The 25,564-nt window shown below is 44.5% G+C and overlaps 2 protein-coding genes across 2 annotated transcripts in view; one reads left to right on the top strand and one right to left on the bottom strand.

Moving 5' to 3' along the window:
* Positions 1-25,564, top strand: part of LOC144584981 (uncharacterized) — a 464,602-nt gene that overhangs the window by 260,270 nt on the left and 178,768 nt on the right.
* Positions 3,656-23,870, bottom strand: LOC144582994 (regulator of chromosome condensation-like). The gene is made up of 10 exons (XM_078382434.1): positions 23,533-23,870; positions 18,426-18,495; positions 16,412-16,599; positions 14,303-14,482; positions 13,487-13,610; positions 12,052-12,174; positions 10,121-10,276; positions 8,858-8,977; positions 7,390-7,542; positions 3,656-6,149 (listed from the first exon to the last, which is right to left on the bottom strand). The coding sequence occupies exons 2-10, from the start codon at positions 18,481-18,483 to the stop codon at positions 5,977-5,979; spliced, it is 1,275 nt and encodes a 424-aa protein (XP_078238560.1). The 5' UTR covers positions 18,484-18,495; positions 23,533-23,870; the 3' UTR covers positions 3,656-5,976.

Genomic DNA, 25,564 nt, shown 5'->3' with positions numbered 1-25,564 from the left:
CTTTGGCTCTCTGTTATTTTCAGAGCCAGAACAGTCTGTGGAGTGGTCTCCGAGACAAAAATTTGACCGGCATGCCTCCTTCCAGAGAGAGAAGTTTCACAAGTCTTTAAGAACAGCTCTTCTGGTGCTAAACACTTCATGGCGCTGTAGGCAGACTAAATGGTCTATTGAATTAAAACATGCTATTTTATCACAAACCTTGGAAACCTACCATGTTGAAACACTTCGGCGATGTGAAAACACACATTCCTCAAGTCTATTTCCGCCTAATAGTCTCCCTGACAAAGCAGCAGAAGGATGGATGACTGCATGAAAATTCTTCACTCTTGTTGACCCTCCAAGGTCAACAAGCAGTCAACCCACGCCTTTTGTCTTTGGCACCATGAAACAACATTGACATTGTCAAGGATGATCACTCGTGTGTCCTCGCAACCAGAGACGGCTACCTGAAGATGACAGCAGTGGCATTTGTTCTAGAGAACTCAAAGGATCTGGAGAATTGTGAAAATGAAATACAGTATTCAGAAGCAAAGGAAATATATTTTTCCCCAGAGGCAGAAGAATGAGATTGCGTTGCAAGGCTGAATGTCGATTTGTTGGTTTAACTAGAATGTTTTGGAAGTGGCAGTTGAGAGAGGATCAGTCTGAGATGTCTAGAGAGGCAGAATACTCACACTTTAAATTTTAATTATGTAAGCCACCCTGGGTCCTTTGTAAGGAGAAAGGTGGGATAAAAATATTTTAAATAAATTTAATTTTATGAGTACATAAGAGCCCTGCTGGATCAAGCAAAGGGTCCATCTAGTCCAGCTTCCTGTATCTCACAGTGGCCCCACCAGAGGCTCTGGGAGCACATGAGACTGACGCCTGATACCCCTCCCCTGCATCTGGCATTTTGAGGTCCCTTCTTTTTAAGGCTGGAGATTATACATCCCCATCATGGATTGTAACCTGTGATGGACTTTTCCTCCAGGAATCGGTCCAATCCCCTTTTAAAGTCATCTAGGCCAGTTGCCATCACTACACCCTGTGACAAGGAGTTCCACAGTCTAATATGCTGGGTAAAAGAAATATCTTCTTTTGTCTGTTCTCATTCTTCCAACACTCAGTTTGAGTGCAATTTGAGTAACTTGCGACATTAAGCAGTCTACAATAAGAAAGCATCACACCCATGTCACACAAGGCTGTCTAATACCAGAGAAAACAGAAAAGATTTAACGAAATGCGAGAAATCTTTTAACTCAGTATTTCAATATAAATAGACACCAGAACTTGGGGTAAAAAAGGAGACTCTGGCTAGGGCACAGTAAAAAGGACAAACCGAACACTTGATAGCAGTTTGGGGGCAGCGCTGGTTCTTTTAGGCTATCTATACTAGTGGCACTAAGAAGTGTTTGCACAATTAAAGCAGGGGTACCAGAGTTGCACCTATTAGGGTAAAGATCAGTAAGAAGGGAAGTGACCCCTGGGATAAATGCCCCATTAACCCTAGCGGCTAAAGAGGCAGTAGAATAAAAGCAATGGCTTATGAGGATTTAGCTTCTTTCCGTCTTTGTCAATAGGAATAGAATGGAACTTGGGCTTTCTTTATTTTTCAGTATTTCTAATGGATATGGGTGTTGGAATAAGACCGTCTCCTCCTGGTTTGGATAGAGGTATATCCTTTGCAATCCAGGTAGCACAGCCCAGTCCACAACTGCTGGGCCAAATATGCCAGAAATGAAAACAGTAACAAAAACTGATGTTGAGATTCTGCCCGATTTAAAAAACATTTCATGGACCTGCTCCAAATAAGTATGAACATATATATTCCCAAATTGGGTTAGCAGTGTCAAGGTTGGTACCAATATAAATGAACACATAAAAACCCAATTAAAATACTGTAGGAAATTTATAAAGGAATGTAAATCAGTTAAAAGTTTTTGGGCTGCATTTTATCCAGCTTAAAAAAAAGGAGACAAGCATTGATGGTTATATCAATGGACTGACATTATGGGCTGTAATCAAGGTTGACTAGTGCACTGAGTTTCAGGTTGTGTCAATTATGATGTTCATTACTCTCTTGATATCGGAGATCTAAAAGCTGGTGACATATGTCTTGAGGAATGACTGCTGCTCTTCCTGGAAGGAAAATAGCAACAACGTAGTTGGACTGTTATTTGCCACAGGATGTGCTACTACAGTATCCAGAATCTTTTTACAACAGGGACCTAGAAACACTCCGAATTTCCTGAGTAACTAAATAATGTGTTGGGTCTGAAACCATAGAATAGCAGTATTGACAAGAGGTTCTGCCAATGTTATCCATGTGTTATCAATGTCCCTGCCAATATAAGACTGGGGGTTTGGTGGAATACTTAGAATCCTACACTGGAATCCTACGCTCTGGGAAGTGTTCTATCTGACAGAATTCGTATTTCACCAAACTACAAATCTCAAGATACCATGCGATATACCATATGAAGTATCAAACTGTCATGCATACCAAAGATGAATTCAAATATTAACCAGCTCACATAACATTTTTAGATACACCTAGAAAAATTACCTGGTTTGATATCTCAGTGAGTTAGGTATCTGATAGTGGAGCCAAACATCTAAAATGCATTTGTAAGAATATTCCAAGACACAAGATTAGCTTTAACTCCTACTGGAAGCAAAAATTAATATAAGACTCTGTCTTATTTTCAGGGAAACATGGTATTAGAAAAGTGCATGCAAAATAAAGTGAATTATCAGTTTGTGTGTGATTTTTTTAAAAAAAAACTCTTAATACCTAGGTGTTATTTGTTGCCATCTCCCTAAACTGATCTTGATGGAGAAAGTTATCCCATAATCTGACTCATCATTAAGTATTCCACTTTTGCATCATTTGTAAACTGCAAAAAAGTAACAAGAACACTTTAGAGTGTGAAGTTGTTTAGCTTGCATCATTAAGGAGTGCTTTAAGCTTTAAAGAACAGTATATAAATGAACATGTTGCTTTCTGATTTGCTTTGTGGCTATGGCAAGCTCTGACTCCCATCCATTCTGGTAGTCAGTGAAGGGAGATGTGATCAACATCTGGAAGCCCATAATCCCTGGTTTAGCTAATGAAGGAAATGTACAGTCGTGCCTCGCTTTACGATTGCCCCGTATAACGACGAATCTGCTTCACAATGCCTTTTTTGCAATCACAAAATGATGCTTCCTATGGGCAAAATCCACTGTGCGATGATCGGTTCCCTGCTTCGGGAACTGATTTTTCGTATTACGATGATCAACGAACAGCTGATCGTCAGGTTTCAAAATGGCCGCCGGCTGAAGAAAATGGCCCCCTGCTGTTTTCTAGGACGGATTCCTCGCTAGACAGGCACCGAAAATGGCCGCCGTATGGAGGATCTTCGCTGGACGGTGAGTTTTTAGCCCATTGGAACGCATTAACCGGGTTTTAATGCGTTTCAATGGGTTTTTAATTTTCGCTTTACGATGTTTTTGCTCTACAGCGATTTTGCTGGAACGAATCAACATCATTAAGCGAGGCACCACTGTAAATTGTTATCAAAGAGATAGTCTAATTCAGCACATATAACAAAATAGAATGTTGTATGACTAGCAGTCTTTAATCTGAGCTTTTGTGGATTCCAATCCTCTTCTTCAGAAGCAGACACTGAGCTAACAAAATTAAATTTATTTCAAAACACCAGAAGTTGACAGAGGTATCTATACGGGAAAAGAGTCCATCACTCCCCAGAAAGCTGACAACCCAGCCTTTTGTCGACCCGTCCAGATTTTCAGAAAATGACTGCAAGAGATGACACAAAGAGTGGGCAGAATTGATGGAACACATAAGAAGGGAAACAAGCCTTTTTTCTCAACCAGGTCACAGTACCCAGTTTTCGGAGGGAATTTGGCTTTGCTGCTTTCAACAGGACAACGTATTTTTCAGTCATGATAAGGCCAAATCTTTAAAAAACAGGAAGAGCAGCAAGTGCAGAAGTGAACTAAGTCACCTAATGTATTTCCTCAAATTATATATATTATATACACATACACTGGTTGGATGGGTTCTCTAGATCTTTATTTGTTGACTCTCATCTACATCTAGTTAAGAAAGCTAAACAGATAAAGATGGAGAAGACCCAACCAACCAGTAATATGGCGTTCTGTAAAATCAGGATGTTATATAAAGTGCTCCTAGTCCCACTCGGATCCAGTAGAGCCTCACCGACATGCGGTCACTCAGATTTTAAAGTCTGCAGATGTCTACCAGAACACAGAAGCTCAAGAGGTTTGCTAGAGGCCAAGATGCTCATTTTCCCATCCAATATACTTTTCAGAAACTGTAAACAGGTTCAAGGACAACCCGAGAGCAACAGTAAGTTAAGAGTTGGTATGAGTTTGCATTTACCCTAGCCTATTCTCTCCATAGCTGATAGATTCAAATTATGAATCAGATCCTGGAGATCGTAAAGAGTCTTAGGAATAGGACCCATTTTTTAAAAAAAATCACTATACTACTCTTTAAAAGAGAAGTCGTCCTGCATACTTCTCTCAAAAATTCTGAAAGACAACGGTGTTACATACAGCACTGATGTTACCTGTCTGTCATGGGTTTGGAGGGAAAGTTCCATCCTATGGGGAGTGGAAGGCGGGACATCAGGAGGAGGGGCTGTACTGTATATATATATGTGGAGTTTGTGTGGAGAAGCTGGGAGAAGAGCTGAGAGAAGAAGCTTGAGTGGGAGTCTGTGTGTCAGACAGGGTACTACTGTGTGTCAGTCAGCACCAACCTGATAGGTTCAGGTGTCTGTATGGGTAGCCAGAACTGATAGGTTCAGGGTCTGTGCTTTATTTAAAGGTGTTCTGTGTGAACCAAACTGGTGCATGTATGATTGAGACTAAGCCACGTTACTGTATCTTATTCACTTGATCATTTTATTTTCACTGTGTGTTATTTAAATAAACCTTGTTCTTTTATTTGTTAAAAATCCATTCCTGGTCTGTGTGACTCCTTATAGGGAATGGTTGGTGGCAGCTTAGTTAAACTGTGGCATATCCCAGTAGGTCTGGGTTTGTCACAAACGGAAGTGGTTTTCCCCAACCACCACTGCAGCATCAGATCAGGAAAGGTGGGCTTGAGGTATTCCAGGTCTTTCAAAGGGCAGAAATAGCACCCCTTTTCCAAATATCTGCCCTATCCACTTGAGTTTTCCCTCTCTATGGACATTGCAAAAATCACTTCCCTGTTCGGCCACAAGCAGAGGTTACATCCCACACCATCATTTTTCCAAGCTCTCAGTCAGACTTTAAGGTGTCTCCATCAGCACGGACCCATGCAAACGTTTGCATCTTACTCAAGAAGCCATCGGGTCCAACTCCCTAATGGTTCTGCGTCAATGTTGCGTTAGCTCCTTACATTATTTGATCAGACCCAAGAGAAGTGAACACAGCCTAAAATATACCTAAATTAGAAGGGTGAAGGAGTCCCATGGTTACTCTCTCAGCAAGAAGAAACAGACAATGAATATTAAAACCACAGAAATGCTAACTTTCTGTATTTAGGGGGGGAAACAAGTATTTAAAATAAGGAAAGAATGAAGGAAGGAAAAATCTAGTAGGCAAACAAGAAAACCAAAACAGGTTCTGGAGATTTTTAAATACATGGCAAGGAGATGCACGAAAAATGACAGGATGGAAAAGCATGTATTCCTAGAGGAGAAATTAGTCTCTTAAATTTGTTTACAAAAAATATCTATCTATAGAAGGCTATGTTCCAACCACTAGTACTTCAGGAGTGAGGACAAAAGTCATTTTATAGTTGAACAAATCGCAGCATCTCAGATGTTTTATATCAGCTAATATTCTCCTCCACAGAAATATCCGTGGCCTTTTTCTGCCCGTAGGAGGCCAGGAAAGCCAGTTTTCTGAGACCCTTATCCCTGAAGACCCGCAGCCGGTATCCCTTGGATGGTGCTTGGTGGGACTGCATGTTCGTCAACTTTGCTGGTCCTTGACAAGCAAGACCGTGTGCTGTCCTCCGCCGGTCACAGAGAGGACGGTACGATTCTCCAGCTGCTGGCCAGACATCTGGACGGGGCTCCAGGCATCCTCTTCGTCTCCTGTGGCAAGTTGGAGGTTAGACCCCATGCCCCACGCAAAGGCTCGGCCTTCAGAGGGAGGAAGGACAGAAACAGGATGACAATTAGAAAGGTCTCTTCACTGCTTTAAATTTGGTTTTATTGTTGATTTTTTGTTTTCATATCATGATTCTTAAGGAAGTGATATTTACTACCACCGATAAAGTAATAATTGCTGCTTTTCTTGCAGAGGGTCCCTGGATTAAGCCCTGACATCTCAGAGTGAAGCTGGGGGGGGGGGGGAACCTCCTGTCTCAGATTTTGCATATCCAGCGCCTGAATCAGTATTTATTTTTTTAAAAAAAGTAAGACCGGTGTCTACGTTTTTATTCCCACACCCCTCTTTTAATCTGCATAAATACACTGGGGATTGTACTGTAGGACTGTGGTATCCTCGGGGTATCTGCTTTAAGCCCCTCCCTGCAGATGCTGAAAAACACAGAAGTATCTAATTTAAATTTTACATGGTCTCTGGCTCCCTCTGTTGGCCAAGTTCTGGTAACTACACCCTGGAAATGCATATAAACACATATTTCTGGGGGGATTTACTGTGGTGCCTCGCTTAACGAGGAAATCGCTGTACAATTAGGTTTTTGAAATCGCTTTTGCAATCACAAAATGATGGTTTAAATGGGGTTCTTCCACTTTACATGATCAGCAAACAGCTGATTGTCGGGTTTCAAAATGGCTGCCGCTGTACAAAATGCCTCCCCGCTGTTTTTAGGAAGGCTTTTTCGCTTAACAGGCACCAGAAAATGTCCACCATATGGAAGATCTTCGCTGGACGAGCAGGTATTCAGTCCACTGGAACGCATTGAACGGTTTTCAATGCATTTCAATGGATTTTTGGTTTCGTTTGACATTTTCGCTCTACAGTGATTTCGTTGGAACAAATTAACGTCGTCAAGCGAGGCACCACTGTATTTAGTATTTTCAGGCAGTGGATACTGATCCCATGGATGGGGAGGTTCCTAGTGTATTGACGCTGAGGATTCTAATCAATATCAGATGGAAACCACATTAACATTTCACATATTCACAGTCTTCATTTATCTTCTACCTCCTTTCCAATGAGCTCAAGGTGGTGCACACGGCTTCTTGCCTTCCTACTTTTATTCTTACAACAGCCTAGCGAGGAAGCTCATGTTGAAGGAGGAAGAATGCGACTGGCCAGAGATGACCAGGAATACTAAGAACCTAGATTTCCCAAGTCCCAGTCTAGCACTCTAACCAACATGCCCAAATAACCCAATGCTTGTTTCAGACTCACCGTCTTCGGTGACCGCATAGCCGACTCGTTCTCCGCAGGCTACAGAAGAGGATTTTGGCAGTCCCGGGATGATGGTCGGGGTGCTCTTCTCCGAAACTCCCTCTCCCAGGCCTAACATGCCATAATCTGCCCTGCCCAGACTATATACCGTTCCTGTTCAAAGGCAGAAGAAAAAGAGACAACCCGCAGATCACTCCATTAGGAGAAGGACAGTAAGGTCTGATGGAAAATCAGAAACAGCAGGGATACAGCAGAAGCCCATGTGTGGGATTTTCTGATTCCACTCCCCCAATTCATTATATAACTGCCAGAATTGAGCAGGAATTACCCCAGTTAGAATTCTAGCAATTTTACTTAAAAAAAATCAAATCAAATTTCAAAATCCTCACTGGTGATTCATTAGGTCCTGTAGAGGGTGCCACTCTAAAAACTACCAGTGCTCTTATCATGTTTAGCTGTCCCCATGGAGTTTCAAAAACTCTAGCCACATCCGTGCTTTAATGACTGTCTGAAGAAAGACAGCAAGGAACAAGCGAGGACTCTGAAATTGCTTTGAGAACTTTGCTTTTCTGGCTTAAACTTCCAGAATTTTAACTTTAGGTACTCCTGCTGAGTCCTGCTAGCTGTAGTGAACCCCCGCCATGCCTAAAAGCCACTGGAGATTGGGAAAGTCACATTTTTGGACTATAGCTTCCAGAATCCCTCCAGATAGTTATGTTCTGAGAAAGCAACTTTTCTGAACTCTGTTTGAGATCGTAAAGAAATAATCCCGTTCCCAACGATGAGATCATAATCACAATCTTAGAACTGCAAAGCTGGAAAAGACCCCTATGGATCATCAAGTCTAGCACAGTGGGGAGCTGATCTCGCAACCTCTGGCTTCAAGGCCAGATACATAAACAACTGAACTATACAGATGAGAAGCCCATACTTCAAAACCCCAATTCCACCAAGGCAAAACATCTCCACCCACTTTTACCAGCTATCTTACAACTCCGTTTCTCCAGAATGTAGGGATTTTTGCAACCTCCCAGGTTTCCTCTAGTAGGTGTGGCTGGGAGGGACCTTTCCAGGTTGGGGTGACAATCACCAACAGCAGTAATCAATAGTTTCTTCCCTGCCTCTGAATTCAAGGAGAGCCCTTTCTCTCTGCTCTGAGTTCTTTCCCGCTCTAAAGTCTGTTGAAAGCAGTGAGTCTGTTGAGATCTTTTTGCTTTAGCTTGCTGTTATCTGTTCCCTGTACATACACGAGACATTTTTACTCTTTCTCCTAATAATGTCTCAGAGGGGGCTATTGAGACTGTAAGTGCCAGTTGATGACGGGTAAAAAAAAGGGTGGACTACTCTGGGGAAAACCTGCTCTCTGAATCCCTGCACATCTGCTGTGCAGCTGGAGGAATTGAACCACAAATTCAAGACCCTGCAACAAATATTGCCAAATGCCACCAAAGCCCTTTGAGCACCTTACCTTCAGAATCAAGGCACACCGTGTGATGTTGCCCAGCTGAGAACCCAACCCAGGATTTGGTGGAGTTCTTGAATGCTGTCAGAATCTTCGGGGAATAAAAGGTGTCAATTCCTTGAGAACCTGAGATTAGCAAGGAAATACAGGAAGGTTAATGCTGAATGAGAAAGAAACTAGTACAGATGAAGCACTTGGCCACCAAAGGAGAGAGAGAATTCTACACACGGGAAGAGTGGGCTGGCTAAGAGCGATGTCTGCAGAGATCCATCAATGTACAGTCGTGCCTCGCTTGATGATGTTGATTTGTTCCAGCGAAATCGCTGTAGAGCAAAAACATCGTCAAACGAAATTTAAAAACCTCATTGAAACGCATTAAAAACTGGTTAATGCGTTCCAATGGGCGAAATACCTGCTCGTCCAGCGAAGATCCTCCATACAGCGGCCATTTTGGGGTGCTTGTCTTGTGAAAAATGGGTCCTAAAAACAGCGGGGAGCCATTTTGAGCAGCTGGCGGCCATTTTGAAACCCCAATGATCAGCTGTTTTGATCGTCGTAATGCGAAGAATCGGCTCCCGAAGCAGGGAACCGATCATCACAAAGCAAAAAAATCCCATTAAATCCCGCAAAAACATGGCCGTGAAGCGAATTCATCGTTATATGGGGTAATCGTTAAGCAGGGCACGACTGTATTCAGAACAGGTAAGGGAAGAATAATCTTCCTCTGCCAGTCCCAAACAAGTCAGTGGTGGTGGAGGAATGTGTGCGTGTGGGGACGATCTTAGGTAAGTAAATTTTGTGGGTTGATGCACAAGGCTGAAGTCCCATTTTTACAATGCTTTCAAGTGTTCAAAGTACTTCAACGCAATTTGTACACTTGAACTTTAAGAAACGAAGGATGGTCCCACAATGCCGTGGAGCCTGACAGAAGCTGTCATTCAACCACCTGGTGGGGACCAAGTTAGGAAAGGCTGGGCTGGGCCTTTTTTTCCCCACTGTTGGAACGGTTGTTGGGGAAAGGCTGTTGCATTTCTATTCTCCGTCACAGTCTAGGGGTAAAAATTGGTTTGGCTGACGGGTGCCAGAATCGCCCAGCCAGCAGGTCCAAGATCTGTCTTGTGGGGCATCTCCCCAGGGCAAGAGCAACCAAGCCCACCCACCAATCTCGCCTTCCTGTTGCACAGATCTGGGATTGTTAAAGGACCAGATCCGATGTTAGGTCACTCAGTGCACCCCAAGTCTCACCCGCTGGTTCTGGAAGCAACTCACCCAGCTGGTAGTAATTGGAAAGGCCAAACCCAATGACGTGGCCCTCTTCGGTGATGGCAATTGTTAAATAGGAACCACAGAAGACGTCCCGAATGTGTCCCTTCGTCTTGTAGCCTCTCTGTTTGATGGTGACGGCTTGTGGGAGCAGCAGCCGCTCTGGGACACGTGAGAAGAGGTTTAGAAGGGGATCAAGTCAATAGGAGGGAATAGGAGGGAGGGAATAAAGGTTTTCACACACACACCACACACACACACACACACACACACACAGAGAGACAGACAGAGAGAGAGACAGAGAGAGAGACAGAGAGAGAGAGAGTCTCTGTCTCTCGCTCTCTCTCCACGAATAGCTGTGTCTTCCAGAAAGCTTCTTCCACCTGAATTCCTTCCAAGGAAGCAACCCTATGATCTAGGCCCTGTCAAGGCTGAGCAAGCGTGAGGGGGAAATTTATTTATTTATTTATTTGATTTATACCCCGCCCATCTGGCCTATAAGACCACTCTAGGTGGCTTCAAATATACTATAAAAAAGAGTCTTCAACAGAATGTAGACAACCACACCTGTTTGACAGTGCCACAAGAGGAAAGAGGGCCAGGGGGTGGGTTCCTTACAATCTTATCCTCTGCAACTTGCTTTCCTATTTTTCCACCCCACAGCACGACACGAATACTGTACCTGTTCAGTCACTTCTCTTTTGTAGGGTAAGCCCACCCTTTGGGGATTTTAAAAACTTTTGAAAAAATAAATAAATAATAATATTGAAAAATTCAGGGGTCGCTCTTGAAAGCTGCTGACAAACTAGGAAAAAGAGCCTCCAAATGTATACTTCAGCTACCCTTGGACCCCACCTTTGACAATGCTGGAAATGAACCATGTGACCCCTTGAACTGATACAGCAAAGCTCTTTTTTATTTTGTTAAGAACAACAGATGCATGGCCCTGAGAACCAATAAAAGAATGAATGTAGCAAAGCCAATTCCATCTTTTCTCTGGCCATCAATTCTGTCTCATTCAATACTATTAACTGTTTCAGCCAGGTTGTAAACAACAGATGGGAACCCTAAATGCCCACCCTCTACTTACATGGACTCAGAGACCTCATGTCTTCCCACATTCATTCATACATGCAGACAATATGTATGGTTATTAAACCTAAACTTCTGGGTCAGCTTTCATTGAATCTTATGCCTGGGTTTTGCCTCTGATGATTTGTTGTGTGTCTTTCTGTTGGTTTGTGGACACCTGGATCTTATTTGTTCCTTTCTATATGCAACGTAAGTACAAGAAAGATAAATAAATCTTTCTCCTCAATGCAAGGTACAACAAGAGACAAGTATTTCTTCTGAAAAGAGTCAGAGAAAATCCGCATGTTTTGCAAGTGTTACTGTAAAATGTACCCTACTGGAAAATGCATTGATTGTTGCATGAGCTAGTAAAAGCAATAGCACTAGACAGACTGATGATGTCTTTGTCATCCATTGCTCATCTTGTTGTGCTGGCTCTCTGTGCATGCTTTGTTTTAAAAAAACAAACTAGTTTTGTGCAGAGACAGGAGCATTAGAAAAACTATATAATAATAATATAATTTATTGTCATTGTAAGTATATACACAGTATATAACGAAATTCACAGACACCCAGAGACCAGACACATGCACACACATAACATTCCCCAAACACTCCCCACCCACTAGAAATCCCCCACTAAAAATACAAACATCTACACCTCAGGCCAAGTAACATATTTTATGCAAACTGCAAAAACCAAGTACACATTTGGTCTTTGAGAGTCAAGATCTCTCAGGGGAGTTGAGAATCCTTGAAAACCCGCTGCCAAGAGCCACTGTATGAGCTACACACTCAGCAAAAGCAAGGTTTCTTCCTATTCCTATCTCAAAGCAACACTGCAAAGCTCAAGGCAAGCAACTTACCCAAACCTCTTCTTCCCCCTCGCATGGCGAAGATTTTGGGCACTCGGCCAAGCTGGCCATTGTCTCCACAACCGCACGTGTACAAGTTCCCTGTCGTGGACACCAATGCCAAATGATGGCTTCCTGGAAAAGGAAAGAAAAAAGGAGTGGAGGTAGAAAGCCGGGTTCCCCTTTCTGGAGGGTTTATTCTCCAGATCCTTCCGCAATATTCTGTTAGATTCAATGCTGTGGTAAACGTGACTGCTGGTAATTTTAGTTGGAGCACTTAAGCTCTCTCAAGAGTTATTTGTGCTTCAAAGACAGTCAGAAGCTTACAAGAGAGACACCTATAATTCTATACTTGGCATATGAAATACTGTATTTGCTATATGGAATATACCATTCTAAGTGTTCTTATATAGAAGAACCGCATATAAAATAATACATAAATAAAGTTAATAAGGGCAAAGAAGAACAGATTTCCCCTTATTTCAAGACTTAGGTATTTAAGCCGTTTGGATGCTTCTTATGAAGGTTGCCCATGTACTACATGGATACTATGAGTGAGAAAGATCTTGGAATTACTGTGGATCAAAAGCTGAATATGATCCAACAGTGTGATATGGTTGCAAATAAAGACAAATGCTATTTTGGGATGCATTAACAGAAGCATGGCCTCCAAGCTACACGAGGTATTAGTTCCCCTCTGTTCAGCACTGGTTAGGCCTCATCTAGACCAATTCTGGACACCACACTTCAAGACGGATGCTGACAAATTGGAACAAGTTCAGAGGAGGGCAACAAGGATGGATGAGGGACTGGAAACGAAGCCCTAGGAGGAAAGACTGAAAGAATTGGGCATGTTTAGCCTTGAGAAAAGAAGACTGAGGGGAGATAGGATAGTACTTTTCAAATGCTTGAAAGGCTGTCCTACAGAGGAGGGGAAGGATCTGTTATCCCAGAGTGCAGGACACATAATAATGGGATCAAGCTACAGGAAGCCAGATTTAGGCTGAATATCAGGAAAAACTTCTCAACAGTTAGAGCAGTATGACAGTGGAACCAAATACCTTGGGATGTGGTGAGTGCTCCAACGCTGGAGACATTTAAGAGAAAATTAGACAACCATCTGCCAGGTCAGTTTATTGGGTTCCTGCACTGAGCAGGGGATTGGACTCAACAGCCTGATAGCCCCTTTCCAACTCAGTTATTCTCAAAGAAAGATGGCCAAACAGTCAAAGTGCCCCCTCACCCGCATGAGGGTGAAATGCAAGTTCCACCAATTTTCTTACCAATATTATGTTGAGTAAGGCTAAGGGGAGATGCAGTTTGACAACAGCCCTGGCCTAAAGAGAGTGAAAGCAAATGAAGAGCCAAGCTTTCTGTGGCTGCTATTTATGGGAAGGCAAGCACGGTGAATGGCACATGTTGCTAGGCATCACTTCCTATCACAAACCTGAGGCTACTCTAACAATAGGGACCTCCAGCTGCAGCTCCACAGGAATAGGGCTACCAGTTGCCGACTCTATATCCTCCTCCCCCTTCAGAGGAGCCAGTAAGCCAATGACTCCATTCTCATCCTGAAAGAGAAGAATGAGGAAAAGAAAGATTCAATGAGTAATCTGCTCCTCAGCAGCATGGGTCACCTCTGAGATAGTTTTGTTGTTGTTTAGTCATTAAGTCGTGTCCGACTCTTCGTGACCCCATGGACCAGACCACACCAGGCCCTTCTGTCTTCCACTGACTCCCGGAGTTGGGTCAAATTCATGTTGGTTGCTTCAATGACACAGTCCAGCCATCTCATCCTCTGACGTTCCCTTCTCCTCTTGCCTTCACACTTTCCCAACATCAGGGTCTTTTCCAGGGAGTCTTCTCTTCTCATGAGATGGCCAAAGTATTGGAGCTTCAGCTTCAGGATCTGTCCTTCCAGTGAGCACTCAGGGTTGATTTCCTTCAAAATTGATAGGTTTGTTCTCCTTGCAGTCCAGGGGACTCTCAAGAGCCTCCTCCAGCGCCACAATTGAAAGGGATCAATTCTTCAGCGGTCAGCTTTCTTTATGGTCCAGCTCTCACTTCCATACCTCACTATCTGAGATACTACCAATCTGGAAATCTTACTCTGGAGGGCGAAAACCTCCACAGTACTCCATTTTAAGGTCTGTTAACTACCATTCCTATTGACAACAGTCAAGGCTGATGACAAAGGGAGTCTAATAATTGGGGGGGGGGGCAGATTACCCAACCTAGTTCAAAACTCAAATGGCTAACATACCCGGAAAGCACCCCAGATGAAAACACGGCCATCTTCTGTCAACGCTGCCGTATGGCTGTCCCCCGCAGACACCTGCACCACCTTCTCCTTCAAATCAACCAGCCCCGGGACGGAGTCAGAACCTTCCTCTGAAGTGTCTCTGCCCAAGGCACCCTCATCGTTGCAGCCAAAGGTGTAAATCTGTGAACAAAAATGTCTATGAAGCGAAGGAGAAAGCCAGAGAATATATTGCCACTTTTTCAATAGCTGAAAAACTACTCAGAAACCCACAGCCAGCACAGCCCCTGTAAAATAAAAACATAGCTTTGCTAAACTCCGCAGAACTGAGACCAGGACGGCAGCCCGAGAAGAGTTTTGAAAAAGAAGAGGGAACTCTTCCACATCTTCGAACTACAGTATAGGACCTTCTTATCTGCAGGGTATCAATTCCAAGCCCCTCATCACAGATGCTAAAAAACCCAAATTAGAGAACACACTGTTTAATAGCATGGTCTCTGGCTACCTCTAGTGGCTAGTTCTGGTAACTTCACCTTTAGACATACATACAGTATTTCTAGGATTTTTCTTTTAATATTTTTAATATTTCCAAAACTGTGGATAAGTGAATCAGCAGATAGTGATCCTGCAGATAAGGGGGTCCTCCTGTAGCTTAAGCCACTGGCCTTCAGCTGGTGAACTCGGGCCCACCCATGCGTGGCACCCGTATTATTACTACAAAATGTTCGGAGGGATGGTGAAGACCATGTGTTGATTGATGGATGGCAGCTCCCACCCACCCGCTCATCACAAACAACAAACTGCCTTCTCCACTTCAGAGCTTTTCCTCTCTATTCTTCCTTTTCCATTCCAACAATATCCAAAAAACCATTCTGTACCCTTGTTTAAACCAATGGGTTTAAACAAAGGATACATGAAAAAACGGTGATTCAATTAAATAAGTGTTCTGAGCTACTAGCAGATGCAAAGAAAGATATATATGCACATCACACTCAGTGTGTATGAAAAATGGAGTGCAGAAATACAAAAGGAGCAGGTTAGCAGCAGCCACTTTCAGAGGGAAGGACAATGTATGTGGAGGAATCTGACAAGAACTGTGTTGCACCAGTAAAAGGCCGGAAGAAAGCAATCAGGAGAATGAGACGGCAGTGTACTTATTGCTTATTTATGCTATTAACTACATCTGTATCATCTGTTTTATGAATGAGCTCAAGGTATGGACATTATGCATAACTCATATGGTCTAGTCTAGCTTGACAACAACGGTATGAGTTAGGTCAACATGGGAGAAAGAGATTAGCTTTAGTGGCAAGTTCTGGTAATGCAGCTGAAAATAATTTTTCTGGTGTTTTCTTTCTCTTCTACCACACTATAATTCACTATTATCCATTATTTCCAGTATGGACAGGAGGCTTGGAACCATTCCCCAGCAAATACAGTCGTGCCCCGCTGGACAATTACCCTGCTCTACGTTGACGTTTTTGCAATCGCTTTTGCAATCGCAAAACAATGTTTTAAATGGGTTTTTTTTCACTGTGCGATGATCGGTTCCCTGCTTCGGGAACTGATTTTCACTTTACGATGATCAGCAAACAGCTGATTGTTGAGTTTCAAAATGGCGTTGGCTGAAGAAAATGGGCCCCTGCTGTTTTCTAGGACGGATTCCTTGCTTTACAGGCACCAAAAATGGCTCCCATATGGAGGATCTTCGCTGGACGAGCAGGTATTCAACCCATTGGAACACACTGAACGGTTTTCAATGCGTTTCAATGGTTTTTTAAATTTTGTTTGACTACGTTTTCTATCTACAGCGATTTCGCTGGAACGAATTAACATCATCAAGTGAGGCACCACTGTCTTACTGTATCCATCTGTCTTATTTTACAGGCTATTTGAGATTCCCATTGCAATTCTTTTCTAAAGCACAGGGTACAGCTTTGTGTGTCTGCTTTGTTTAAAAGCAGAGCAAATTGCAAGGGAATGTGGGCCAAATCAGCCCATGCACCCAAGGAAGTTACTGGCTCCCATACTAGAGCAGCTGGCCATCTAAACACACACTACCAAAGCCACGAATCATCCGAAAGTGGGTGGAGAAAGTTGTTTCAGATTCACCTTGCTTGTCTCGCTGAGGCACACGGTGTGAACACCACCTGCTTCGGCCTGGATGATTTTCTCAGGGAGCTTCACCACGGCGGGCCTCTTCCGGGCAAGCACATCCGGCCCAAGGCCGAGCTGTCCAAGGTCCCCTTGTCCCAAGGTCAGTACCAGCCCAGGCTTTGATTGGTGTGATGGATGACTGACTAGATAAGGGGAATAAGGCACGAGTGAAAGAAAGAAAAGGCAATCTTCAATACATGTTGCAGAAGAAAAAAGCAGAAGAGCAGTTGTTGCAAACCCAAGTCAGAATCGGAGAATAACTGAGTTGAAAGGGGGCTATAAGGCCATCAAGCCCAACCTCCTGCTCAAGGCAGGAATTCAAATCAAAGCTGTCCTGACAGAGAGTGGTCCAATTTTCTACTGACTGCCTCCAGCACTAAAGCTCACCACCTCCTGAGGTAATTGGTTCCATTGTTGTACTGCCTAACGGTCAACTGGCTTCCTCTAGCTTGAGCCCATTATTACATATCCTCCACTCTGGGATGATTGAGAAGAGATCCTGCCTCTACTCCGTATGACTACCTTTCAAGTCTCTGAAAAGTGCTATCATCTCTCCTCTCAGTATTCTTTTCTTAAAGCTAAACATGGCCAGTTCTTCCAGTCTTTCCTCATGGGGCTGGATTCCCAGTCCCATGATCCTCCGAGGGCAACAAGAACTTGCTCCAGTTTGTTGGCATCCTTCTTGAAGTGCGGTGTCCAGAACTGGGCACAGTAGCTCCCTCTTTACCTAAATGACTCAAGTGGCCTTTAAATGCTTCCTGTAGGGAAGTCAGTCCTTATGTTATTAAGAAAAGACACTCTTTATTTCCACACACTTTTATCAAGAAACATCCGAATTCTCTGTGTGATGTTTGCCTCTGCTGCTAAAAGTTTACTCTGTGCTGTTGCGCTTGCGCTCACTGCATCAGAGATGAGAGGGCCCTCACTTGCAACAGCTTGCTCTATAGCCTACCACATTTCACAACCAATCCAGTGTTATTCAACGTCCTTCCCCAAAGTCTAAAGCTCAGTTTAATGACATCTGTCTCTCTGGTGCAACACCAGAGGAAGTAGAAGAGGACAGAGTGAATGGATGGAGAGAGAAAGGAACAAGTCAGCCATTGATTGAAGGAGGAAGTGCTGGCGTCCCATATTCCACGTATCACCTCTTAGCACCCATCCAGCCCAGAGGACCCCCAAGAGGAATTTGAGAGTAGGCAACCCAGAGACTTGTCTGTCCTTTTGACGCCCAGACTTCTACTTCCTCCTACATCCATTTTCATCATTTCAGGCAGCAGATAAGTGAAACTGCGGATGCCGATCCCATGGATACAGGGTCCTACTGTATTACAGGAAAGAAAGATTTGGTGTGGACAACTTTAAAGGAGGGCACACAAAGGGTGCCATTCCCCTGTCATGAACTGCATGGTCAGAAATAAAATAATAAAGACTGAACTATTGCACACCCTAGGATGATTAAATACAGTGGACCCTCGACTTACGGAATTAATCCGTATTGGAACGGTGGCTGTAGATTGAAAAGTTTGTAGGTCGAGTCTCCATTGACCTACAATGTATTGAAAACCGATTAATCCCGTAACCGGTCCTTTTTTGTTCCATTTTGGTTCTTTTTCTGGTCTGTCGGTCGATTCTCTGGCTGCAAGTCGAACCTAAATTTTGCAGCCAGAGAAGTCTGTAACTTGAAAAGTCTGTAAGCCGAGGGTCCACTATAAGCAACAAATATAAACTTCCCAGCTTTTTCTAAATAAATGTTTTTTCAAACTACATACACCTTTACTAAAACCCTAACATACTTAGGAGACAAACCCCAGTGATTAGTGATTATCTCTTCAAGCCAGTGATAGACAAAAGCATGCTGGTTGGGACACTCTGAAAACTAGAATCTGAAAAAGGACTGAATGAACAAAGAAATGGAGAAAGTTCTTGCGTTGGAAGAGGTTTACATGAAGGACTGAGAGCAACATCTCACCTTTAGTCCGCTTCACTTTGAGAGCATCTTCTTTTTCCAAAGCCCGTTTTCTTGGCATGTTTCTTTAAAGCTGGGGGGGGGGGGAGAAGGAAGAGGAAGAAAGCAATAGATGAGTATGTCCCCTTTAAAAACACTTGCTCTGGTTAAAACATAGGACAGAGGCCCTCGGATGAAACTATATATACCCATACTAGAGATGCACTTGAACCTCACAACCGATGGTTTGTGGCTATCCATGAACTGTTGCAAATTCCCTAAAAACTGGACTGGTTCAACCGTTCCTTTTTCAGGTTTGTGCCAGGCAGGATCACCCACCAGCCCCCTTCCCGCTGCCCCCCCCCCCCGTTGCGTCCCTACTTGGTCCTGCCACCTTCTCTACCATCACCGCCATCACTGGTCAGAAACAGTGGGGCCAGCTTCCCTTCCACGGCAATGCAGGCAGAAGGAGGTAGGCTGGCATCTGTTTTGCCAAAACAAGATGAAGCAATGACATGGGGAAAGTGGGTGGAGAAGGACGTTCACCGCTTCATTTTGCTTCAGCAAAACAGGATCTCCAAACTGGGTTGCAAACCAAACCAGCCTGATTTGATGGTTTTTCTGGTTCGTGGTTTGGTTACCCGTAGCATCTGAGAGTTGATTTATAACATTTGACTGGACAAAGATTCCCCATCACTTACTTAGGGAACAAGGAGCAACTGTTGGGGACAACTTAGCCCCTCATGCTCCAGATATAAATCCAAATTTTGGGCTAGAAGGACTTTGGGCATTGTTAGCCTCTTGGAATACCTCTTTGAATTTTCAATGAAAACACAATAATAATTACATAATGTCAATTCAATTCTGACTTATGGTGGCCCCTCCCAAAGTTTTCTAGGTAAAAAGTGCTCAGAAACTGTTTATTCCGGGGGAGTATTCTGAGACTGTATAGCTTGCCCAAGGCTACACAGACTAGTTCTTCTCCATGAAGACACAAGTGAGAGCACTATTTCAAAGTGTGTACCTCGAGAGATTCTCTACCGAGCCAGAGAATCAAACTCCCAACCTTGGCCTCCACAACCAGGAGCCTATTTAATTAAATCAAATGCAGTTTATTTTTCTTATGTTCTTCTGAGGCCCCCGGACCCTAAGAAGGTACATAAGTGCTTGATCATGGTAAGAACAGCTAATGATGAACACAAAAGCTGAGCAGAAGCTTCTACTCACTTCTCCAGGCTTGATACAAGTATTTTGGCTACTTACAGGAACAACCTAAGTCCCCACTGCTGAAGAATTTGGCCAAAGGACAGTTGACACTAACCAACTGACTGACAGCTGGCTTTACATGAATGCAAATCTTTGTGACACTGCATTTGGCACAGTACGTTAAATAAAGTTCTTGCTCCCCAAGTGTTGAGCAAACTTGAGCCTAAGTCAGAAGTGGAATCTCTGGTCTGGTAGGGTGGAGTTTGAATTTGTAAATATTAAAAATCATATTTTTTGGAATTTAAATGTAAATACATCTTTTTTAAAAATTGAAATTGTAATTTTAATCATTTTGAGTTTTAAAAATCATTGCATTTTATCCACTCTGTGCTCCAGTGTTTTCAGATTGAAGTCCCTATAATCTCTCGCTGCTGTCTATGCTGGGAGATACCATGCAACATCTGGAGAACAGTTACCACCTCTGGTTTAACTGAGGACATTTCAAAAAGCAAAGCACTCCCTTTGTTCATGTTTGCCCAGGACCGTTTGACATGGTTCCTGGCCAGAAAGAACGTGAACAATAGTGTACACAGTACACTGCTAACCACAGGGCCACCTGTTCAGTAACTTATACCCTGAGAAGTATCAGACACAATCCGAGAAGACAACTGCAATGTTCTTAAAGCAAGGAGTATGAGAACAGGATTTGACACATCACACAGAGTTGCTTGAACTAATTTCAGTTTCAAACCTAATGATCAGGAACACCGCACAAATAACTGGATTAGAGGAAGCAAGATCAACACAACTAGACACAACTAGGCACTTTATAGCATTGCCATCTGAGCAGCTGTCAACAAAACCAAGGTTTAACCACCTGCTGAATGTTTTTTTTCCTTTTAACAAACAGAACACTGCAGGAAGAAAAGGTATTTCAACAGATCTTTTTTTGCTCATCTTTTGTCCCAGTCAATGTAAAAAAAGATATACAGTACTCCACACCATTCTGATGCAGATGGGCAGAAGCACCTTTACGGGGCTGACAGTAGCTAGTCTTCATTCAATAAATAATGTGACTCATTGTGTCACCAAAAAATTCAGTAAATTGTTGTGAAGGTCCAGCAATATCAGACCTCTGTGACAAAGACACAACTGTGCGATGTTCTGCACCTGTTGAAAGCATAAGAACTCTGTTAGGAAACAAAGAGGGGACTGTACAGAAGTTGATTATGGAAGACGGCAAGGCTGTCTCTAAGTGGCTAAGCCTCCTGCCCACTTCCTAATTCAAATTTCTTTCTGTTAGAGAATGAACAGAGTGTCAGACTAGGATTTTGGAGATCTGGGTTCAAATCTCCCCTCAGTCACGGAAACTCACTGTGGTGGGGAAATGACAACCCCCTCCTTGAATATCTCACATAATAACATGAAAACACTCCTAGGGTGATAATAAGTTGTCACATAAAAGCAATAGAATTAAAAAGTCCAGGCATTCTCCACTTTACTCTTACCGTAAGAGCCCTCCTTTTGCAAAATAATCCTTATTCTTAATGATCATGAGGCAGAGATGTAGAGCTAAGCAACATGCCAAGATGATTTAGGCAAAATAGGAGAAAATCAAAATTGATAAGGGTATGCTGTCAATCTGAGTAAGACTCACAGTGACCCTGTCCAGACTTTGCTAGGAATTGAATACTGAGAAATGGTTAACCATTCCCTGGGACATTTAATGAGGGACAAACTCAATAACTTAGACCAATCACCCACATACCCTTTATGGCCAAGGTGATCCAATGGGTGGTTACCTGGAGAACTGCCTTGACCCATTCCAGTCTGGATTCAGGCCGTGGCGAGCTATTGAAACAGCACTGATCATGCTGTACAATAACCAAAAGGGAGGCCAACAGAGGAAGATCTATGTATCCTCTTAGTGGCCCTGGATCTCTCAGCAGCTTTTAATATCATCAACCATAATATCCTGCTAGGCTGGATCTCGGAGATGGGGATTGGTGGTGAGCTGGCTCTGATCCTTCCTTAATGGCCAGGTTGAGCCAGTTCAGCTTGGGGTGGGGCACCTTGGGGTCATCTATACCCCCAATGCTCTTTAACATCCATGCAAAGCTGCTGGGAGAGATCATGATGAATAAGGCGTCATCAGTTCCCTGATGATACACAACTCTCTACTTTACCACCTCGGCAGTGAATGCTATCCAGACACTTGAGCGATATCTGGCGTTGGTCTTGCAATGGACAAGCACTAACAGGCACGAACGTGAACCTAGACAAGACAGAGATTTTGCTCCTGGGGAGGCCGTCAGATAGGTGTGTTTGTGTGGAATTAACCCTAGACTGGATGGCATGGGCCTCCTGTTTAGAGATCAAATCTGTAACCTGGGTGTGCTTCTGGAGCTGGGTCTGTGTTGGGACTCCCAAACTGCAGCTGCATCCACAGCAGCCTTTAACCAGCTAAGGCTCATCACCCAATTCCGCCCCTATCTAGATGAGGGAGCCCTCAGGATGTTGGTGCCCGCACGGGTCATTTCCCAGATCAACGACTCCAGTCCTCTCTAGGTGGGATTTCCATTGAGGCTAATCTGGAGATTACAGTAGATCCAGAATGCAGCGGCCAGACTGATGGCTGGCGCCAGCAAGTTTGATCCTATCTTCCAAGTTCTTGCTCACCTGCACTGGCTACCCACAGTGTTCCGGGCCAGGATTTTAATTCTCACTTATAAAGCCCTCCATGGTTTGGGACTGAGGTACTTGTTGGACCGTTTTCCCATAAGGTCATCTACCCACTCCACCAGTTACTCCCTGGCCATGCTCCTCTGAAGGAAGCCAGAAAATGATTCACAAGACGTTGGGCCTCCTTCACTATCATTCTTGTTTGGTTTTATTTATCATGTTCTGTAAACAGAATAGCGCCTTACACTAATAGGGTGGTATATTTGTTAAAAACAAAGAAATAAATAGACCAGTGGCTCTCAACCTCTGGTAACCTGGGTGTTCCTGGACTGCAATTCCCATAAGGCTTCACCGCCAGCTGTGCTTGCTGGGGTTTCTGGGAGTTGCAGTCCAAAAAAACACCTCGGTGACTTCAAGTTGAGAACCAGTGGTCTCTAGATCCTAAGTGGCAAGCCTTCGGATCTCCATGTTTTAGAAGGCAATCTCTACAATTCCTGAACATTTGCCAAGCCTGCTGATAACGATTTTTAAACTCCCCCCCCCCCAGCTTTACTTTTCAAAGGATTTCTTAGGAGGAAAAACCTCACCCTGTGAGAAACAAACCGGCTTCAGTTCTTCACTGAATCAAACCCAAGCCCTCGAGATTCGGGACTAAAATGACCTCCTTTAAAAACCGGGGCCTCCCACCGTCTACCCTTCAAGCATGCCAAGACAACCCCCCCCCCCGCAAGAGCTCCCACCCTCTCCCAACTGGGGCAGGATTTAAAAACGGAAACAAAACAAACCCAAGGCCGCCAGCTCTCTCTCCACAAGATCCCGCTTCCAAACACGGGATCTTCCTGTCCCGACAACGAACCCCCCCTCTCCCCCCCCCCCGCCCAGTTTGCTCCTAGCTTCCCGGCTGGGCAGGAAAGAGGCCGGGTTTGAATTTCCCGCGCCGCCTTCCTTTGCCTTGCCTTCCCCCCCCCCCCTTTTTTTCCCTCCTCAGAAGAAGGCCTCCCTCGACCCACGGCCGCGGCTGTCGGGGGGGGGGGGCGCCCCGCGCCTTCCAGGCCCCACGTGGAAGGAGCCCCGGCCGGGCTCTCCCGCCACTTCCACCTCCCGGAAAGTTGAGGGCTGCCCGCGGCGGGCCGGACACGCTGGGGTGCCCCTTCTTGAGGGGGCACCTTCTCCCTTCCCCCCCCCCTCCCGGCCGGCTATGCGCGTCGGGCTGGTTCCCCCCCTCGCCGCCTCAGGCACTCACCTCCAAACTCGCCTCTTCGCTGACCCGGGAAAGGCTTTCTCGCGGGAGGGGGAGCCCTGCTGCGCTCGGCCTGGCGCCTGTTGGCGGTGCCACCGCAGACCAGTTCCCTGGCGGGGTGGGGCGCGCGCCCTTTTCCGCTCTCTCTCAGCGAACGCGCGGGAATTTATGCCGGAGGGAACGTGAGGAAGAGGAGGACGCCGCCGGTCTGGAAGGCGCCGCGCCAGCCTTTGGGGTTTGCTGAGCAGGTTGCAACGTTTCTGCCCGGAAGGAAAGCCCGCTGACGCCCTTTGGGGATATTCCGAGGCAACTGAATGTTTATTTTATTAAATTTATCCCTCGCCCATCTAGACCGAAGGCTAATACTACAGGTTTGCTTACCCTCGGGGTGGTGCTTCTTGCTGGACCGCAAGGCGAAGTAGCCCCTTTTGTGTATGGTTGGGTTCTGTGCCGTCACGGCGGAACTGACTTAGAGCCACCCGAAGAGGGCTTTCGAGGTAAAGGAGATATTTAAATTTAAGGAGTGGCTTTACCCGCTCTGTTCCCCCAGGGAGTTTCCCTGGCCAAGTGGGGATTCGAACCCTTGTTCTCCACCCTCTAGCCACTCCCACTACACCACACTAATGCAGTGGTAGGAAAATTGCAGGAACTTCTCTTAGTGAGTTCAAGGCCATGCAAAAGTAACCTGCCAACATTCCTCATCTTTGGGGGCCTCTCCAGACAGTCTTTGTTCCTCCCAACTTTGTCCCAGTTAGTGATACTTCAGCTGTGACCAGACTGCCCAAAGTAGAAAGGGCTGGATGAGGCCAAACAGTTGCTCAGCTGACACTTCCAGGCTGAAAAGGTTCTTTTCTGTTCCAAAATAATAGAAACACCGAAACATGTCCTGGGCCACTTTCCACTGGAAATCGCCCACTGCAGAAACTCTGCCTTGCTGCTATTCCAGAGAAACTGACATGGAAAAGCAGACAAATCTTTTCTACCGTATTATCTTGATAATGGAACTGGTAAAACCACACCTTCAGTATCTTACTTACCACAAAAGTTGTATTAGGGTTGCTGTCAGTCTGTTTGGCACAGAACAAAGGCATATCCATGCAACTCCACATATTGCCACACCACACATACCAGGGAATGTGTCATGTAACCACAGCAAAGGACATGGATTCTTCTGATTCAAACTGGCTTGGTTTGCAGACAGGAGGGGTGGGGATTGCTTGGGTCCCCCTTCCTATGCCTGGGCCAGATAAAAAGGCAAAGCAGGCTGCATGTGGCCCCAGGGGCAGTAGTTTGGAGATCCCTGATCTAGATCAATTTCAATCTGGCTTCAAGCCTTTCTCAGTTCCACCACCGTCACAAGTGCGTTTGGTGGGGGCACAGGAGAGGGACTTCTCTGTTGCTCCTCCCAGACTCTGGAACTCCCTCCCACAGGAAGCTAAGCTGTCCTTCTGCAAACAAGCACACCCTTCTTTTCAGGCAGGCTGCCTATCAGTGACTGGCTGGGATTTTAGATTGACTGTTATGCATTACCGCTTTGACTGTTTTTAGTATTGCTTCTTTACCATTTCGGAGTGTTATTTGTTCCTTTTTAATATTTCTATACTTAAGTGTTTTTTCTTAAATAACTCAACCTTTGGTCTACTATGCTCTACATCTGTTTGAACAATGATGCAAAGCAACCAATCATCTCCATGCTGCCAGAAAGAACAGAGGGTAGAAGAAATCCTAAGAGACAAAATCAACCATAATAAAAATGGGAGGAGAAAAAAAAACATTTCCTCCCTTATCCAGCAGTACAAAGGTCCATTGAGCAGGAAGAATGTATCTCCTCTCAGTACAGAATATATGCTTATCGCAGCAAATACCAATGGTCTTTTGTAGCAGAAGCAACAGTGAGACATACCAAAGTTAGTACTCTCAAGTGGGCCTGTGCTGCTCATTCCTATCAAAACAAAATCAACCATTTGTGAAAAAATGTTGTCACAGTTCTGCTACCACCTGCAAAACCCTCCTGTCAAAATGCTTTGATAGAAGC

The sequence above is a fragment of the Pogona vitticeps genome, chromosome W, assembly GCF_051106095.1.
Source record: "Pogona vitticeps strain Pit_001003342236 chromosome W, PviZW2.1, whole genome shotgun sequence".
Taxonomy (NCBI): Eukaryota; Metazoa; Chordata; class Lepidosauria; order Squamata; family Agamidae; genus Pogona; species Pogona vitticeps.
Note: the sequence above shows the minus strand (reverse complement) of the source record. Positions and strands in the feature narration are given on the sequence as shown.